The sequence below is a fragment of the Papilio polytes genome, unplaced genomic scaffold (genome assembly GCF_000836215.1).
Source record: "Papilio polytes unplaced genomic scaffold, Ppol_1.0 DF822067.1, whole genome shotgun sequence".
In the NCBI taxonomy this organism is placed as follows: Eukaryota; Metazoa; Arthropoda; class Insecta; order Lepidoptera; family Papilionidae; genus Papilio; species Papilio polytes.
The window spans coordinates 9,646,242-9,666,087 of NW_013527137.1; the positions used below are offsets into that span (position 1 = coordinate 9,646,242).

At 34.5% G+C, this 19,846-nt stretch overlaps 2 protein-coding genes across 4 annotated transcripts; both read right to left on the reverse strand.

The window, feature by feature from the left end:
* Positions 1-2,484: 2,484 nt before the first annotated feature.
* Positions 2,485-7,444, reverse strand: LOC106106940 (fatty acyl-CoA reductase 1-like). Its single transcript, XM_013287599.1, has 11 exons — positions 7,272-7,444; positions 7,056-7,146; positions 6,551-6,673; positions 6,063-6,187; positions 5,432-5,590; positions 5,184-5,293; positions 4,806-4,873; positions 4,377-4,674; positions 3,810-3,990; positions 2,791-3,051; positions 2,485-2,524 (listed from the first exon to the last, which is right to left on the reverse strand). Exons 1-11 carry the CDS (start codon positions 7,442-7,444, stop codon positions 2,485-2,487), a joined length of 1,629 nt encoding a protein of 542 aa, XP_013143053.1.
* Positions 7,445-11,548: 4,104 nt separating this feature from the next.
* Positions 11,549-17,484, reverse strand: LOC106107040 (fatty acyl-CoA reductase 1-like). 3 transcript variants are annotated; one of them, XM_013287718.1, is made up of 10 exons: positions 17,311-17,484; positions 16,836-17,064; positions 15,329-15,419; positions 15,101-15,223; positions 14,200-14,483; positions 13,725-13,834; positions 13,522-13,589; positions 13,170-13,365; positions 12,320-12,463; positions 11,549-11,719 (listed from the first exon to the last, which is right to left on the reverse strand). In XM_013287718.1, the coding sequence occupies exons 2-10, from the start codon at positions 17,003-17,005 to the stop codon at positions 11,643-11,645; spliced, it is 1,263 nt and encodes a 420-aa protein (XP_013143172.1). In that variant the 5' UTR covers positions 17,006-17,064; positions 17,311-17,484; the 3' UTR covers positions 11,549-11,642. The 3 variants fall into 3 exon arrangements, with proteins under 3 accessions (XP_013143172.1, XP_013143171.1, XP_013143173.1); XM_013287717.1 differs by having other exon boundaries at positions 12,320-12,487; XM_013287719.1 differs by lacking the exons at positions 16,836-17,064; positions 17,311-17,484 and adding an exon at positions 15,813-16,055 and having other exon boundaries at positions 12,320-12,487.
* Positions 17,485-19,846: the final 2,362 nt, after the last annotated feature.

Sequence of the window (19,846 nt, forward strand, 5' to 3'; positions counted from 1 at the left end):
CCATATATCTAATTCAACTTATATTACAATTAGGAACATAAAAATGGCGCTGGTTACCAACGAATTTACAAAAAATTTCGGTTGACCATGGACAGCCATCGCTTAGCTTGTTTTGCAATTTCAGATGGCAGCTGAGCTTGTCCAGCTTGTATAGAGTATCGGTGGCTCAGAGGTTTAGCACGTGACTTTTACCGATGTATTTTAATCAATCTTTTTTTATAAAGAAATATGTTCAAATATTTCTATATGATCTTCATTTAAAATTAAATTCTGCAAGCCGCTCGTCACTTTGCTTTGCTTGCACAAAATTTTTCTTTTTAGACTTCTTTGAAAAATCTAATTTTCATCTATTTCTAATCAAAATGACATGAGATAGTTGCCTTCGACTATTTCAATTCGTTTTTTTTACACAAAAATCAAACGCAAGGTTTTATCTTATTCTGCAGGCATGGGCGCAGTTTTCAAGTCGGTGATAAAAAAATATTTAAGAAAATTTTAATATTTTTTTCCCTTCTGCACAAATCTTTAAATCCGTTCGTTAAGAATCATCCTGTATTTGTACACATGTATAAATAGTTTCCTTATGTATTACAACTAATTTATTTTCATTATTGCGTAAATTACAATTGTTTAACGCCTCCACAATGTGTTCCATATTATGTAATGAAATTCTGTGATTAGAAAAAACAGAATAATTTGAGCCTGTCATGTGTTTGAAAGCCTTGTCAACCATGACTGTACTGTATTGGAAACGCTTTAGATCGGTATAGATGTAACGAGTTAAAAGAGAAAGTTTTTTTCATGCAAATTTTCCGACAGTGGGATCCTACGAGTATAATTGAGTCTCTCACGGTAGACAAATCTCATCATCCACTTGCTCTTATCCCTTATAGAGGGTCGGTACAGTATGTGCTACTCTTCCATACATCTCTATCAGCCGTCATATCTGAATCCACTCCTTTCTTAAGCATATCTTCCTTCACACAATCCATCCATACTTTCTTCGGTCTTCCTCTTCCTTTGTAGCCATCCACATTCAATCTCAACACTTTCTGGTTTATGTCCCCATCATTTCGTCGCATAATATGTCCATACCACGCTAACCTTTTGCTTCTCAATTTCTCCACCACTGGCGCTACTTTCAAACTTCCTCTAATGTACACATTCTTAACTTTATCCAATCTTGTCACACCACACATCCATCTTAACATACGCATCTCAGCCACATGCAATCTCCTTTCATCCGCAACTTTGGTGGCCCAGCATTCAGATCCATACAATACGACAGGTCTTATGATGGACTTGTAGATCTGTCCCTTAAGCCTAAGAGGCATTCTTGGATTACAAGTCACACCAGTAACCTGTCGCCATTTCATTCAACCTGCATTTATTCGGCTTTTTACGTCTCGGTCAACGCCACCGTCGGACTGGACTAGAGAACCGAGGTACTTAAAGTCGGAGTAGGTTGGTAAAGGCACACCATTTAAGGCGATTGGAGAGAAGCTGGTCGGACCGCCAAAATCGCAAAACAAATGTTCACGGTAGACAAATCTATTAAGTACATTTCCAGCAACATCTGTTGTATAGTAGGTCCTGCTCACCCACTTCTATCACAAAAAACGGAGTATAGTGAAATTAATCCGCGTTTCGTCTGAATAGTGTGCATGTAAACTTAATTTTTTTTCTCTTCCCACTCTTATCTTTATCTTATAAGGAAAAGATGAGGAAGGAGCAGACGCATAGGGAGTGGAAATCTTTTGTTGCGTCCTCCGAAGATTACACTCATCTGCAGATGCAGATGTCTTTAGGCAGCGGTCTTCGATATTTCAGCAAATTTTTGGGAGCGCTTCCACATTGAGATAAATTATTAATACGTTTTTTAATCATATATCATATTTAGCTTTCGCGATTCTGTCTGCGCGGAATTAATAAAAAATACTTAATTATTAGACTATACTCTACATATATACCAAATTTCATTAATATACGTTGAGCAATTTAAGCCAAAAAGTATAACAAACATCCATCCATCTAAACATTTATATTGTTAATAGTGGTATGTCGCTATATTTGTCACTAGCTGTTGCTCGTGACTATCGACGAGGAATAAAAAAACTGTATATCCCATGTTACTCAGTGATAACCTAGCTTTTGTGTGTGTAAATTTTCCAAATCGGCCCAGTTATTAAAGTATATCAATACATACGAAAATACAAATCTTTCCCCTTTTTTATATTAGTATAGAACTCGGCAACCAATTTATCAATAATCGGTTAAAGGGTTCCTTACGCTGATTGAGTGGAGTGTTGTAAAAATATACCTTTTAAATATCGAAATACCATTTAAAACTAAACTTTATAGTTTATCGACAGCTGCATATCAATTTTAATACTCGCATACTAGTTATTATAATATTCGCATTAATTTGATATATATATTTATATTAGTGTCAGCCCGTTTTGATCTCCTTAATTCAGCATTTCGTTATCGAATAAGGTGTCTGAGTTGTATGTACTGTAGTATACTACAAAATAGATAAAGTGGAAAAGGAATGGGAAAAATAACTCCTTATCAACCTGTTTTAATATATTTTATAATATTAATTCAATATCAAAATCTTTTCAGAAATAAAAGACTGTTGTCGTCGAAATTTTAATTTTAATAGTCAAATTAAAATAAAATAACAAAATAAATTATACAAATTGAATAATTTTTGAATAAACGTAGCTTAACATAACATAAAACAAATAAATGTAGAGACCGAATATAAAATATGTTGCTATTTTTAACCAAAATTGTTTTCTATCAGTTTCCTCTTGATTTTTAAAATCTGCCTCCTTAATGATGTATTTGCGAACTCCATAAAACCATACTTTTAAATACTCCTTACGGTCTAAATTTCCCATGTCGCAGTTAAAAACCTCGCGGTCGATACTCGACATGCTTTTGTGTAACTGGAGAGTGTTGTTGTCATGAAATTTCCAATCATTGAGAATAAAGTATTCCAACGCCGATGATAACTTGTATACTTTTTGATATATACTTAATAACCTGGAAGAAAAACCTTTATCTTAATATTCGTCATTTCAAATAAGTTGGTATAATACCATTCAAACTTTATGGGTGCTCGCAATCTCACATGTAAATCATTTTAGCACACTTGTACAAGCTTTGTGAGTGAAGTAAATAGTATTGGTTTTTAAATAGCTAAATTCGCAGAAATAGCCAAGACATCTCTGCCCTTATATATCCGCAATAGCTTAACTTAAACGGAGGAGGGGATGTATAGAAAAAGGACATTTCCCCTTTCTATGCGACGTCCTAAAATCCACTTATTTACATCCTTATAACAAAATGGGGGGAAAAGGGAGTAAAATTAGACCTATTTCACACTTATCAGTGTGTCTACGGAATGATTTCCACTTCACGGCAGTTTGCAGCAGGTACCGGGCAAGCGGACCATTCGTGCATGAGATTTTTTTTTATTTGTAGGCTTACTCTATGTCCATGACGGACATCGGACCACTGGTAGGGTGGCCATCTTGTAAAACTGTCAGTTCTACATAGGCATCTTTAGGACCTGTCCTACCAAATTTGAAATTGTCTAATAATAATCCAACATGAAACTTTTGTAACTTTATCTGACAGTAACGTCATTTTAAGCTATCTGATCCTCTACGAGCCAGTGGTGGGACAGGCCCTTAGCCTACATATTTGTCTACTACATATCTGTTATCAATACAATGTCAATTATTGTTATTACCTAAAATGTAGCTAAACAAATACATATTTATAACTTAGAAACTTACATTGGACGCCTGTTTGTTAATCTGCAAGCTGTGTCAGCGATGAATGCAGGTATGAAATGTAAAAGCCAGAATAGTAAAGTATACAATATCTTATTTGCCGTCTGTATCGAAAAGCAATACCAAACAGCGCGAGACGAAATCATTTTCCTTCCAAAAGTATCCAGCGTTTCTTCAATTTCCGCTGAAAAAGAAAACTATATTTTTAAGTAGCATAAACTATCAGAAATTGTCCGAAAATGTGAATTTAAACAAAATGTTTCCTGAAGTATTGCTCAAATTTCAACCAATCTCAGCGAAAGCAGTAATGAAACAGCAGTTTAAGCTTGCTACATACGATCAGTTCTAACTGCTTGCCTGTGAAGCCGAAACTTAAACTCTCAATTTTCACTGAAGTCAAACTATTTAGTTTATAATACTAGTTGTACAGTTAAATTTTTGCAGATTTAACTGAAGGTCTGTAGCGGGTTCTATCTTAATGGGTCTCCGTGTATAATCGAGGCTTGGCTCTATATAGACAGTTTTCAACAGCGATTGTAAAGTAGTTACAAATTAAAAGCGGCAGGTGACCGTAATAAAGCCAAGACATGACTGTTATGAACGTAGTGCGCCTACATGTGAGTGAGATGAGGCCACGGAGATGATAATGATAGTAATAGCAATAATAATATTTACACCATATATTCGAGTTCCGATTGTTAGTGACGTTATAAATTTTAATATTTTCTTCCTTAGACTGCGCTTTGGTGGTCTCCCAGCCGGCGACCAGCATCGTGTTGATGACGAGGTCGGCCGGCACTAGGCTCAGTACATTATCTTGACGCGATTTCAACACGTGAATAATACCAGTACTTAATCCTAAAATAAGCTGGAACACAGAATTTTATTAAATGGTACCTTTCAAAATGTTTAAGTGTTTTTGTCAGACCGAGCGCTGATATTAAAAAAGTAATTAGGGTCACATTACTAACAGAAAAATTAACATAATAGTATACTAACTCCGCTAGCGCCCAATGAGTTCATAGGATCAATCCAACCGGGCAATGGCTCTCGATATGAAGATATAACTGAAAAATTCAAAGATCATAACTTTTAAACAGCTCTTGTTGGGTTACGTGATATCTTGACAAATTTTCTAATACAGATACTAATAAAACACAGAGAAAATGGAAGATATACTAATCGAATTTGCGACTCCGTCCGCATGGAATTTAAAAAACAAAAGTATTTTATGTGTTCTTCCAGACTACCTTCTACATCTCTGCTAAATTTTATCGTTATCCGTTCAGCAGTTAAGACTACAAAATCTCTCTCCATCAATCTTAACTTTCGCATTTATAAAATTAAATAAGATATAAGAAAATCTAAACTATTTACCAATTGAAGGTCTAACAATAGTGATAGGTAAGTTCCCTGCTTCACAACGTACAAGCTCTTCCCCGAGTGCCTTTGAAAATGAATAAGAGTTCGGCCAGTCCTCCTTCACACTGGAAAATATATCAAAAACGCATGGATTACGTACCCTTTTTGGTCTATCTATACCCTCTAACAAACATCCATACATCCAAGATACACCACTGGATGCAAAATCCTATAACCCAAGTGGTCAATGCAACAAAACTTACAGTTGCATCATATTTTCCAATTTATTTTCATCGATATTTTCTGCCATATCTATAAAAGCATTGGGTGGCACAGGACTATCGTAGAACTGTTCCTTCACTGCTTGTCCCACTCGACCCTTGGTGGCGTGAGAGTACGCTGTTGATACGTGAACTATAGATCTAAAAGAAATATACAATGTTAAAACATTATTGAAAACTTATAAAACTGATACAACTGTATCCCAAAGAGATACAGGACCTCTGGGGTCCAAAAGATCCGGTAGGGATGGACAATGTTGGAAATTATATGAAGGGTTAACAAGATATGTGGGTAAGGGGGTTTGGATGAAAAAACTTTTAAGCGGATCTTTAAGAAAAAGCCAATGGTAATAATTGAAACTGCATTTACAAGTTTACAAAGTTATGGGCCTCTCCCACCACTGGCTGATAGAGGCTCAGAAGGCTTAAAAATGACGTCACTATCAGATAAGGGAACAAAATCCGATATTTCTATTACATACTATATTTTACACGTTCGATTGTTATCAAACAATTTAGAAAAAGGTGAGCATCGGTGGCTCGGTGGTTAGAGCACTTAACTTGTGGACATATAATGAGCTGGTGATGAAAATGTTGATATAGTAGTACTTGCCTTAATTCTTTACAACACTTAGCTAAACGCAACACCTCCCTGGTTCCTCTGACATTTGTGAATGCAACAACTTTCATACTCTCGTTAAAGTTGACTGTAGCTGCCGTATGAAAAATTATGTTCACCTAAAACAATCATGTCTTTAATGTTCTCTCAGATCATGAAACTTTTACTTTCGTGAATATTTTTTGTTTACTATTTCACCAAGATCTGATAATACTAACTTTATAACTTATTTACTCATGATTACTTATTACTCATACAGATAATGGCAATGCAGTAATCGATCTCAATTTTTTTTTCTCTTAGCCATATAAACTTTAAAACAAAATTTAATAGTCAAAGGATCAAAGTATCAATCGTGTTAAATATTCAAAAATCCTTCCAATATGTCTTTTTCCCTTTTAATTTTATAACATTTATTGGTGCAGTTCAAAAGATAGTTGCAGAGAAACCCTACTAAAAGTTAAAAAAATCAACTGCCTAACCTGTTCCGTAACAAGATCCCAATCAGACGAACTTAGTCCAAGTCTCAATTCGCTGACGTCACCAGAAACTGCTAATATACTGTCCGGAAATGTTGGTTTCTGTTTATGCAAACTGTCAAATACCTATATAACAAATGATAAAATTACTTAAAGCTATACGTTATATACATACATTTATACACGAGCTGCCAACTTCGTTAGTCCAAATTTGGAAAACCCTTTTCACCATTTTGACAGCGTGGAATTAAAAAAAAGTAGCCTATAATATGCCTATCCATGTCAGCTGCCCTCCAGTAAAGGTCCGGTCGAAATCGACCCATCCGTTTCGAAGATTACCCGGAACAAACGCGGATTGCGGACAGACAGACAGACAGACAATTTATTTAATGCGGTTTTCGTTATCAGCAACACAAATACATCATTTTTCCGAAATCTGGAATTTTTCTTTTGATATTACAAACAGACACTCCAATTTTATTATATTTATAGATTTAAAAAATATTACAGGGTCTTGTAGAATCTGTTTAACGCGCTGCTGCGCGGGTTTTCCTTTTTTTGCTCGCAATAATAAATACACTTTGTTCACATTACAGCATCTGAAAAAAAAGATTTACTTTTATTATCATTATGTAGGTACTTGCATGTTTAATTTATGGAATTTTTTTTATTAAACTATGTTGTATACAGAAATCGTTCATAACAGAAAGTAGGTACAGATTACCTGAATAATTTCTCAAGCAGCTGTTTCCCGATGAAGCCGGAGCCCCCGGTGACAAACACATTAGATCCGGAGTAGAACTTCCCCACGCTAGAGGCGCCACTGGCGATCATATCTGCTACATTCTGCTGACGAATAACAGCCTCTCTTTCTAACGCTAACATTGTTTCCGCCATTACTATATAAAAAAATAAATTAAAATCGTAATCATCTACGCTGCCGTAAATCACAAATAATTTATCGTTTTGTTTTTAAATTAAAGGAATTTAAGTTTTTGTTACTATGCTTAATTTTTTTAACCCGACTTTACAACGCGTGCAAACAATAATAAATACATATTCAAATGTTACTTTAAGTTCAAAAGAATAAAAGTTCTTCCTGCAAAAATAAAAACTGACCGTTTTTTTGGTTTTACTTATTTACATTTCATATTTCTTTGTAATATTGTACAAATTTACATTACATTTTTTTTAACTTCTACCAAAAAGTAACGTAAATGGTATCTAAGAAACCTTTAATTAGATAATAAAATCTTAATAATGAACGAGGAATATTATCTCGGTGTATTTTTTTAAATTACAACCAACAACTACTCACTTGGTTACACCAAAAACAAAGTAATTTCTATCAAACGTTTAATTAGTTCAACACTTAATAATACAATGATTTTTTAACAAACTACACTTTTTCGATTTAACGAGCAGACATTGTATAATGTATACTAGTAACGCCTCGCAGTTTCACTTCCCGTAATAAAATATACTTCAAATTAATAAATGTCTTGCAACACCCAGAGTCGTAAGTGATGAATAAGGGAGATTTTCTATGAAAAATGTATAGTAACTATTAAATTATGTAGCTAATAAAAATTAATACCATCTTTGACTTTTACACCTTGTCCATGTCCCAGTCATGGTTATAAAATATAGCCAAATACGTCAAAATTGCTTTTAAAAATTGATATCTCAATTTTGTCTCCTAAATTTATTGGTTATTTAAAATGTATACTTAACAGCTGGGTTGGAAAGGGTAAGAAAAAATATTTAAATTCCTGTTTGTGTCTCATATTGTATACAAACAAACAAACTATAACAGTTTTAATTGGTTAAATATATAGGAAATCATTACTAAAACACGATTTTAAATTAAAATGAATCATTACAATTGACTACATATTACATTCTGCTGTTCGTCTGTCGATAATGTATGTTTAGGTCTTTAAAAAAACGTAACGGATTTTAATGCAGTATTTTTTATCAGAGTTATTCGAAAGGAAGGATTATATGTATAATGTTAGTAGAGAAATATTTATAACTTTAGAGGTCTCTAATGTAAATAAATACAGTTTATCAGCACTGAACTTGTGCTTTACCACGGCAAGTCGCTATTTGTTTTATAATTTGTAACAATACTAGAATATATTTGTAAAAAGTATCACTAAACTTTATTACCAATGTTCTTCATTCATCATCATCTATACGTATATATAATAAAATTAGAGTATCTGTAATAAAAAAAATTACAGATTTTAGGAAGATGACGTATTTGCGTTGCTGATAACGAATATATTCGTAATATTTTCGTTTCGTTTGAAGTGTTTTTAGTTTTTTGGGTATAATTTTAATTTCTCTTCCAGGCAGATTGCGACAGGCGGCCATAAAAATGAAGCCAAGACATTATGGTTTATAAAACCTTGTACGTCCAATTGGAATTAATCCAGAGAGACGATAACTACTACCGTAAATACATTAAAAATATTAATTAACCCAAAAAACAAAATTTATAAAACATGTTAATGAAATAAAAAACAGTTCTTGGCTAAAAGGAGAAGGCTCAGCTGGCGGCCTCCATCTTGTCGCTGAAGGCCACGCTAGTTTTCAACCTTCCCTTAACTAATAGTACATAGTTCAATTTATTGAAGAGGGGGAAGTTGAGATACAACCATTATTGCACTCAAGTGTGTGTTTTTGTGTGCAATGTGTTTGGAATGTATATCTTAAATATAAGCTTCAACTCCCTCTCCGATACCTTTACTCCGCCAAATCTATTCTTCCCATAATACAAAAGAATAAGGTTAAAATTAGACCTCCAGTATGCACACTAATTAGCTCAAACGTGGAATTACTTTTAAATAAATTATGTTAAACAAAAAATAAACTAAAAATAGGCAAGAGACAAGGTAAAGAAAGAAAAAAATATAACTAAAAAGACAATAAGATTGCTGCAAGAACTACAGCGGCAGGAAAGAAAGTAAATAATAAAAATAATATGTGGAATTACTTCCACTTGACAGCTATCTTGTCAGGCCGTGGTTTTGCACAGGTCGAAGTCATGCAGCGCATATCTTTCAATAGTAATATGTGGAGGAAATTAAAAATGATAGTTTAGAAGATTTACTAAATCGTTTCTCGTGAGTATCGGTATTAAAAACAACCTAGATAACGAAAAGATAGTTAGAGATAGTTAATTGAGTCCGGCCATACAAGGTCAAAGAATACATAATGTATAAGGCCCGTTACACACCAGTTTTCATGTGTGCGAGTATAGCGGGCAAATGAAATAAAGAGCCACGTACGTCAATTATTTGAATTTATGAATACACAATCAAATACGCACGACAAGGAACTTTGACCCGTATACAAAGCAAGAATATACACGCGTATTTAGTTCTGTTTCTAAAAATGTCGCTAATTTATTTTTTAACTTGGCGACTTTACTTTGTCAACAAGGTGTTTCAAAGCAATGGTACAGTTATATGTCAATGGGAATACATGAATTTCGGTAAATCCAATATTTCCTAATTATTTGGAAATGCGAAAAGATCGTTGGCTTTTGTATATTTAAGGAATTTCCCACTTCACTTTGTATCAAGGTAAAGTTACTTCAAATACACGGTAAATGTTGGTAGAAGCTGATTCAAATTACATTTTTATAAGATAGTTTTTTCTTTAATTGAGGTTTTTTAATACATAAGATTAAATTTTCCACAAACAAGAGGATAAGAATAGTAGCAATTGAAACACAACAGATAAAAAAAAATAATACGAAAATTTATTAACACTAAGGATATTACAAAAAGCAGAGGATTTTATACACATAATTAAAACATTTATTGTTAATATAATATGGAAATGACTTCAAGCGTATTTATCATAAACAAGTTATGGATGTAATTATTTCCACGAGTGGTCGAACATTCTTTAAAATTTATCTACAATAATAATAAAATCATTTATTTTTGAGCTTTGAAATCCTCTACTCCACATCAAATTTAATGTCTAGTTTGCACTAGGCTAGTATTTTAATCTAGTGCCAAGTAATTTAGAATCTAATATTATTGCGTGTAACTTATCTACACGACTAAATTTTTGTTATTCAAACACGTTTAATTATTAAATAATTATCTCCCAGTTTTTTTTTTATAACTTAAGGTGGCAAACGAGCAAGCGGCCACCTGAATCCGCCAAAATGGTGAAGCGACCGCTGCCCATAGACATCCGTGATTGCAGATGCGTTGCCTACCCTTATCCGACGGAGGAGGAACCGCACACAAAGAGGACTTTGCCCCTTCCTATGCATCTCCTCTACCGTCAAATCCATTTCGCCCTTCTCATCCTCTCCTTATAAGAAAAGGGTGGTGAAGAGAAAGGGACTTAAATTAGGCCTCCGGCACCACACTCATCAGACGAAATACGGAATTGCTTCCATTTCACGCCTGTCTTCTGTGTGGTCGTAGTATTTCACCGGGCGTGCAATGCCGGCCCTACAGTGCTAAGATGTTAAAGCGGGCACTACCACTGTTAAGTGGCCAGTATTCGATTTACTAACTATTAGTTACCGTTTTTGGTTCGATATCCCGTAATTCGATTCTGAAATATGCTGTATTTAACTCCGTTGAAACTCAGGTGAACCTAACACTAATGTATCGCAAATTGTTAAATGGAAACTTCAGAAACCCAGCATAAATCACAGGCAGATTAACAAGGCATAACTATGTCGAATTTCAAATTAATTCATTTAAAATGGGGTACAAAAATTTTCGTTACACATATTATTGTAATTAAAATTGTTTTCAATTCAATCAGAAAAAAATTAACATAAAACACAAAAGAATACATTTAGATACATAATAAATAATTAATAATAACATTAACAAAACAAGGAGTTTTAGTAACATATCAGCTATACAGTAATAATATTGTTTCTTTACATTTTTAACTGTATCACTTAAGCCGTCTTTTAAGATGTATTTTCTGATTCCATACCATGCTACTGCATTGTGTTCTTTCCAGTCCAGTGATTTTATATCAAAGTTATAAATAACTTTGTCAGTTTCTGACAAACTGTTATACAAACTGTCAAGATTAGTGTCACTCAGATGCCATTGGTTGACACAAAAATATTGCAACACAGACAAAAGTTTATGCGTTTTAGTGTACAGTTTAACGAATCTGAAACAAATTCATTCAACATGTTATGCATTAGACCGCGCGCACCTAAACTATCGCACAACTGTTGTCTCGCTTTGATTCCTATGAGCTTATATGGAGTACACTCTACTCGATTTTTAGTTGTGCAATTAAACAGTTGGCTACGAAACAATCGACAATCGCAACAGTTGTGTGATAGTTTAGTTAAATGTGTGCGTCCGCTTTTATAAGACAAACAAAATTGCCACCTTCTGGTGTCATCCTTGACTAGGTCACTAACAAGTTTAATTTGACACTCCCGCATTATTTTGAATGGCGCTTCTGTCCTTTCCTATTTGCTACATTTAACTTTCCCTTTCCCTTTCCACCCTTTTCTTAAGAGGAATGGATTGGAAGGAAAAGTGGTTCTGACAGTGGAGGAAACGCATAGGAAGGGGAAATGTCCTCTCAATGTGCGTCTCCTCCTCCGTCAATTAAGGGTAGGCAACGTATCTGCAATTGCGGATGTTTATGGACAGCGATCGCATTTCGGTGGTTTCAGGTGTCCGCTTGCTCGATTGCCACCTTGTATTATATATAAAAATGTTAAGATAGTGAGTACTACTTACTGTGCCTTTTTACCTGTGATTATGTTCAATCCATCGAAGATATACCCAGGTATATAGTGAAATAACCAAAACAATAACGTAAACATGACCGAGTTCTTGATAGGGATGGGGTTAATGAACCAAGTTGTTTTTGGAGACGCGAATTTAAACCTTTGTTCTGCAAAGATTGATATCGCCTGTCCTAAAAATTATCCTTGTTATACTATGGTTACGCGAGCGTCGCTGGCTCAAGGGTTGAACACTTCACTTGTAATCCTCAGGTCCTGGATTGGAATTTAGTCATGTACCAATAGATTTTCATATGTACATAATTTAACCGACATTTTAACAGCAAAGGAAAACATCGTGACGCCACCTTTACATATCGGCAAAGAAATTCAAAGACATGCGTGAAGTCAATCAACCCGCACTTGACCAGCGTAGTTGACTTAATGTCACTTTAACTTAGGGTAGGCTCCGAGCCCCTCAGTGGGAGGACGTAGAAGGAGCTGGTGATGATAGTATGTTTTCAAATATCTTGCCAGATGACGCAGTAACCTCTACCCCTCCCCATCTTCCTCCATAACACTAAGATAGTGTTCTGCGGTACTCGTAAGATTCGAGCCGCCATAATATTCGCAACGCAACCTTGCTTCAAACATAAAACAATATTAGTGTTTGAATTTTTTTCTACACCGACAATTTACTTAACTGTATAATTTATCAATAACTAAGTGTCTTCCATTACAACGTTCTTATTCAGGATGTTATAAACTATTAGATATGGCAATTCTAGAGAGCATGAGGACACCAAACATTTCCTAAGCCATCGAGATATTTTTTTATTAAAATGTCTTCTATCAGTAATTTCCGGTTCTACTTACTCCATTTGATAGGATTTCTAGTGCTGGTTACTGTATAGATGTCTGTCTGTAGGTAACCGGTGGTGCGTTTAGCGGCAGTAGTTGAGGCTGCCACTATCGTAGCGTTTGTCGTCATATCAGCTGGCACCAACTCTATTCGGCACTTTATGTCGCATTGTATAACTTGTAACACTCCCATAAGTATACCTAGTGCTACCTACAAAAGGAAAATTAATTACTACTCTACATTTAAGACCTGCCATATGCGGTAAAAGTTCGTATTTTGCAACAAGTAAAAGGTTAACGGTTTAAAGCAGTCCGTGTATGGTAACCCTTTTAAAAAACTATATGAAATAGAAATGTATAAACTTACGCCATTAGATCCATAGATAGTGCTCTTGTCTAACCAACCCGGTACTGGTTCAGTATAAGTAGGAGTCACTGAAATTGAAAAACATATGCAGACACAATAACATGAGGGTCATGTTCTTTTAAAATCGCAACAATATCGCATTTAATTACATCCTAATTCGTATGTTTCTGTTGTTAGAGTTTGTATAGTTATTGAAAACTTACCTATCGCAGGTCGTACTACGCATGCCGGTAAATCAGCGCCCATCGTGCGCACAAGCTCTTCGGATATTGCTTTCGAAAATGTATACGTATTTGGCCAACCCTTAACTAATCTACAATCAATAGTTATTTATTATTAAACTCTGAATTCACAATAAAATTAATAACTCCTATTACATATCAAAAAATGTCGTCTTTTAAATCAGTCAAATCAAAACAAAATACAAATACAATAACTTCTATCATTATTTTCATTTACTTTGATTAAACTAACAATTTACTAGACTCCTACGATCAAAACAGTTAATAGTGTTAAGAATAGCGCAACACTAGATCATCGGCGTACACGTCCCATCCCTATGACATCTGTCAATGTCATTCGGAAGTATCATATTTGGAATTACGCGCCATTCTCGCGGAAATGAATAGTCTGTCGCGGAAATTATTATTGTCTAAAAGTAATTAAGAAGTAACTTACGTCGGTGCAATGTTGTTTAATTGTTCCGTATTATAAGTCTCTGCGATATGTATAAATGCATCTGGCGTTATTGGACAGGAGCCAAACTCCTCAGACACTGTTTTTCCGATAACATCGCATGTAGCTTGAGAGAATGCAGTTGATAAGAAGACAAAGGATTTTAGATTCCTGCACGCTTTGCCGAGCGTCAACGCTTCTCTAGTCCCCCTTACGTTAGATAAAGCCACATCTTTCAAACTCGTGTCAAACCTTACATTTGCTGCTATATGAAATAGAATATCTACCTAAAATTGTATATACTGGTTAGACTTAATGTCAATAACAACTAACTTAGACGTGGACGTATAGTGAGTTCGTGATGGTTAACAAGGGCGGATCCAGCTTTGGCGCCAGAGGGGGGGCTGTCACATAGTCGTGGTCAAGTCAGGAGCTTGACAAAATATGTAAATATATTTTGTCAAGCTCTTGACCAACCAGCTCAGGGACGGACCCCCCCCCCTGACTCCGCCCTTGATGAATGGAGATTAAGGGCCTGTCCCACCAAATTCTAAGTTGTCAGATAACAATCGAAAGTGTAAAATATGTGATGAAAATGTCGAATTTGTCACCGTATCTGACAGTGACGTTATTTTTAAGCTATCTGTGCATCTATCAGCCAGTGGTGGGACAGACCTAATTGCTAATATCAAAAACAACTAAATCGTAAAAACTGCATATATGGCGGCCATTACTTTATTTAAATTTATTACTGGAAAAAAAATGTTGTACAATATTTACGTGTCAAGTTTTCTATGTTAAGAATATTTTGCCTTTAGAATCGTGTACTTTCTGTAATTTCTTTCGTCAATGGAAGGATGTTTTATGTAAATGCTTCGGCAGTCGGAACTCCTGATAAACATACCTCTTCAGCGAGCCTGTGCCAGTTAGCATCTGAGATGCCCAGATTTAGTTCACACACATCTCCCTCTATGGCTGTAATATTATTCGCAAACGAAGGATTTACACGCCGTACGCTATCAAATATCTAAGAGTATCAAACATTATTTTAATTATTTCACTCAATTCAATTAATTAGTTCATTCTTCAAGGCCAGAGTTAGGTTAATACACATTTTATTTGATTGACTTACCGAGTCATTGGTAATATCAGATAGCCTTTCTACCGGAGAGCAATTCATTTTAGAACGTATCAAAAGATAAACTCGCTTAAGATCACATGTTCTGTAAAATAAAAACAATTATTTAAACTTCTATCATATACTCTATCTATACCAATGTAATAAACTGTAATCATCAGCAATCACAGCATAATTTTGAATATTCATTCCATTAATAAAAAGCCCAACACTGACGACACGCTTTAGGTTATATATTTAAACGCTCTTAAACTTAGGGAGAAAATAAATTGGAAAAAGCCTCATGTGGAAAAGGGACCATAAACTACAAGTTGCCAACATTGAGGAAGCAAGGTTACCATGGTTTGTCATCATGTCAGTTTGACATTTGCAATTGATAATTTGACACATGTAAACAATAAAATTAAAATTTTCATATTTTTATGCGGATGAAGTCGCACGGAAACAGCTAGTAATAGAATAAAGCGTAATCACATACTTCATTGTTATGCAGGAAGTCAGTAATCACAGTATGTTTTTGAATAACTATTTTTAAAATAAAAGTCTTACGGTAACGCACACTTTTTACATTTTCGCGCTATTGATGGAGTATAAATTGAAGAAAATCGTTCTGCGAGAAAGGGACAGCAACTACAAGCCAAAACAATTCAAGGTTGCCATGGTTACTTAAGTTCTTAGCAAATAAAAATTTGGATTTTGATAAGTTTTTGTAATATCATGCGGATGAAGCCGTACGGGAACAGCTAGTAAATTATAAAACAGTTCCACCTAATATATTCAAACTAACATACGTTTACACTGAACAATGCATATTAAAACAATGAACCTGAACAATTAACATAGACCTTAGTATACATATTGTGAATACACAATCCAAGTTACAGTAAAAAGTTCTTAGACACCAACAACGAATTAAATATATTTAGGTTTCTCCATTTGAACAGGGACTAGAGCCGGCGCACACCTTTGACTAAACTATCGCACAATAGCTGTGCGATTGTCGATTGTTTCGCAGCCTATTCAACTGTTAAGTTGCACAAGTAAAAATGGAGCAGTGTCATCATCACCAGCTCACTATACGTCCCCACCGAGGGGCTCGGAGCCTACCCTAAAGTTAGGGTGACTAGGCCATAGTCAACCACGCTGGCCAAGTGCGGGTTGGTTGACTTCACATATATCTTTGAATTTCTTCGCCGATATGTGCAGGTTACATCACGATGTTTTCCTTCCCCGCAAGAACGTCGGGTAAATTATGTACATATGAAAATTCGAAAATCACATTGGTACATGGCGGCGGTATTCGAACCCAAGACCTGAAGAGTACAAGTCAAGTGTTTAAACCACTGAGCCACCGACGCTCTTCACTTCTTAAAGCGTGATTGAAAAGTTGTGATATAGTTTAGTCAAAGGTCTGGGCGCACTCTAAAAAGATTTGTCTGTGGTCTCATCTAAAAGGTTGGTTTTGGTTTCCTATCCAAAAATTAGCGACAAAAATACTAACCTAAAAAGTTTCTCAATTAGCAGTTTTCCCAAAAATCCAGTACCACCAGTCACAAATATAGTTTTCTGTCTATAAAATGCCTGCACATCTGAGTCACCGTGAGCTAACGAATCGATCATAGGTTTTTGTCGATCAATCGCATTTTGCTCCAAAGCTACAATCGGATCCATTACTGAAAAATTGCAAGCAACCCAGCTGACAGGCCGAATACAGCTGGAAATGCCTAAACCTGCAAGATTTCTAAATCTTTATCAGATTATCAGTGCAGCAATCTTTAAAAACAATTACTGCCCAGCAACATGATGTTCGTAAGACACGGGGTTTTTACAATGATGGGGTTGTTGTAGCTCGCGATATTTCGGCATACGTAATGTTCACGGCCAGACTGAACAAAACCCGTATCTTACAAACGTTACATTAACAAAAACCATGAGAGTTTGAAGTTAAATATATCAATAGAGAAGATGTACCATACCTTATGTAGGAGGAACGTCGTGAGTGTTCTTTGTCTAGGGCCAATAAGAGTTTTCGTAAATAAGGGAAGCAATTAATATACACTTATTAGGCAAGTAACACAGTGGAAGACACGTGTGCCAGGTTCAATCTAATTAAAACTTCTAATTTTTGCTTATTCTTAGTAGTTCCCCGATGTGAGTTATATCGTTGTAATTTAATACTTAATACTGTTGTTATGTTGTCGAAAGACGTAGTCTTTAAATATAATCGCCGTAGTATTTTAAGACATCAAAAAATAACAACTGCTTTATGTTCTGACTCAAAACCAGTGTAATAAGAGCCTTAAGCAGGCAACATTAAGTTTCGACTCCCATGTGCAGTTACAAATAAACCACCATTTAATACAAGAAAAACTTTATTATATATTCTCATTCGCATTAGCTTAGTTATTCATTATTTTTTTAATTTCCTTAATTTTGTTCGTTTAACGAAAAATTCCGACATTTATTTTTTTAAATTTCAACCGGTTTATTTTTTGCAATAACAATTATGCATCATAGACGAATGATTTCGACAAAAAATATACTGGATTTTTGCATTATTGTATTTAACTAAATAATTTTAATAAGTACTAAAATACTTATTGTTCATCTCCCTCTGAAAAAAATAACCTGTTAAAAACATATAATAGACAAAAAAAACCTTACCTCAAGTTTGTTGGACAATAACCCGCAATAAAAAAAAACCTATAAAACTCCTATAAAAAAACACTTTGGGGTAACAAAATAAACTTTATTTGTACAGATAACCTTAGAATTAATTATTAAAAATAGATGACTATATTTTATTCACAATTTTAGTGATTAAATTAAAGCGTTGGAAATGAGTGCCTACAGTTATATTAAATTACATTTTTATTACCTAAACAAATACGTGAAAGCCATTTTTCAGATAAAAAATATCGAAAACAATTCAATTTACTCAAAATTTTGAAACAAACATTGGGTCAAAAAGATCTTTTTACACATAAACAATATTTATATAATATTCATTGCAATTTTATAATTCAATGGAAATGAAAAATTTCATTTATTATCTATGGATTTAGTTTGGAACGTTAAATTGTTGATATATACATGTCTTTTTTAAATAAGTCTGTGGATAGCCTTATAAAGGTATTTAGATAGGTTTATTTCTCATTTCCATTGAAACCGAACTATAATGTATTTAAAAGATATTACTAACGTTTTGCGACTAGAAATAGGACAGACTGATTTGACAATTCAATTTACAAAGAAATTCATGAGTTTTGAAAGATTCAAATTAATAGTTCATATAAAATTTTCATAATATTTAGGATATACTATTCTTGACCGACTTCCGAAGAAGGAAGTACTGAATTCGTATGTTTTTTTGTTGTAATAATGTGTTTTATGTATTTTCCTCTTGTTTAGATTCGTGCACTTCTCTGACGAGCTCCGCCAATTCGTCCGCTCCGTAGCCGAGTAGCTCGCGCAGGTCGCATACAAACTTGTAAACAAATCTGAAAACAAATATACGTTTAATTAATATATGTTTCATTTTTATTTAAAAAAAACCCTTAAATATTTCGGATAAATATTTATGTATACTATTATAATAAAGCGTAAACACACACTTCTTTGTTGCCTAACATGTCAGCAATTACAGCATATAAAAAGCCCTACACTTACGTCACGCTTTAGGCTATATACTTTCACGCCATTTAACTTAGAGAGTAAATATTTTGGATAAAAACCCTAATGTGGGAAAGAGACAATAAGTTGCTGCCAACATTAAGAAAGAAAGATTGCTAAGGTTTGTCATGTCATGTCATGTCATTTTGACATTTGCTATTAATAATTTGACAAATGTAAGCAATTAAAAAAAATCATAATTTTATACGGGTAAAGTCGCACGGGAACAGCTAGTATTCTTATATATATATATAAAAGAAAGTCGTGTTAGTTACACTATTAATAAGTCGAACGACTTTACCGATGTGGCTAAATATTGGTGAGGAGGTAGCATAAAGCCAGGAGACGGACATAGAATACTATTTAATCCGGTTATGGGTGGATGTTTCTCTCACAAGATGAAATGTAGCACAGATATAGAGGATAGTCTGGAAGAACACACACACACTACTTTTGTTTTTTTAATTCCACGCAGACGGAGTCGGGGGCGACAGCTAGTTTAATACAAAAGAATCTTAATTCAGGTACAATCATCACCGTGTCCAATGTTTATCCAATTTTATTACTTGACCTTGAATAATTATATGAAATCCCTCTACGACAAAAAGACAAAAACTACAAGCCAATAGCAAAAACCTTCGTTGTCATTTGAATATCAAATACTCAATATTGACGTTTTGTAAACGAAAGTTTTACGGAATCAATACGACATGCCGATAAAGCCGCATTTGAACAGGTAATATTAGTATAGGTGTGTAGGCTCCAAACAAAATAACAGTTTTTTTCTGTACAATGTTAGTTTTAACGGATAGGGCAGGCTGAAAGGAGAGGGGGGGGGGG

Bases quoted from the DNA above. Each gene is read 5' to 3' on its own strand.
- LOC106106940 (XM_013287599.1), bottom strand. From the start codon at position 7,444: ATGGCGGAAACAATGTTAGCGTTAGAAAGAGAGGCTGTTATTCGTCAG. The intron at 6,674-7,055 runs GTAATATTTTTT...TTTGTTATATAG, and splicing joins AACAGATTCTACAAGACCCT to GTATTTGACAGTTTGCATAA. The intron at 4,675-4,805 runs GTTAGTATACTA...TCTGTGTTCCAG, and splicing joins ACTCATTGGGCGCTAGCGGA to CTTATTTTAGGATTAAGTAC.
- LOC106107040 (XM_013287717.1), bottom strand. From the start codon at position 17,005: ATGGATCCGATTGTAGCTTTGGAGCAAAATGCGATTGATCGACAAAAA. The intron at 15,224-15,328 runs GTAAGTCAATCA...TGATACTCTTAG, and splicing joins CTGATATTACCAATGACTCG to ATATTTGATAGCGTACGGCG. The intron at 13,835-14,199 runs GTAAGTTACTTC...TATTGATTGTAG, and splicing joins TTAAACAACATTGCACCGAC to ATTAGTTAAGGGTTGGCCAA.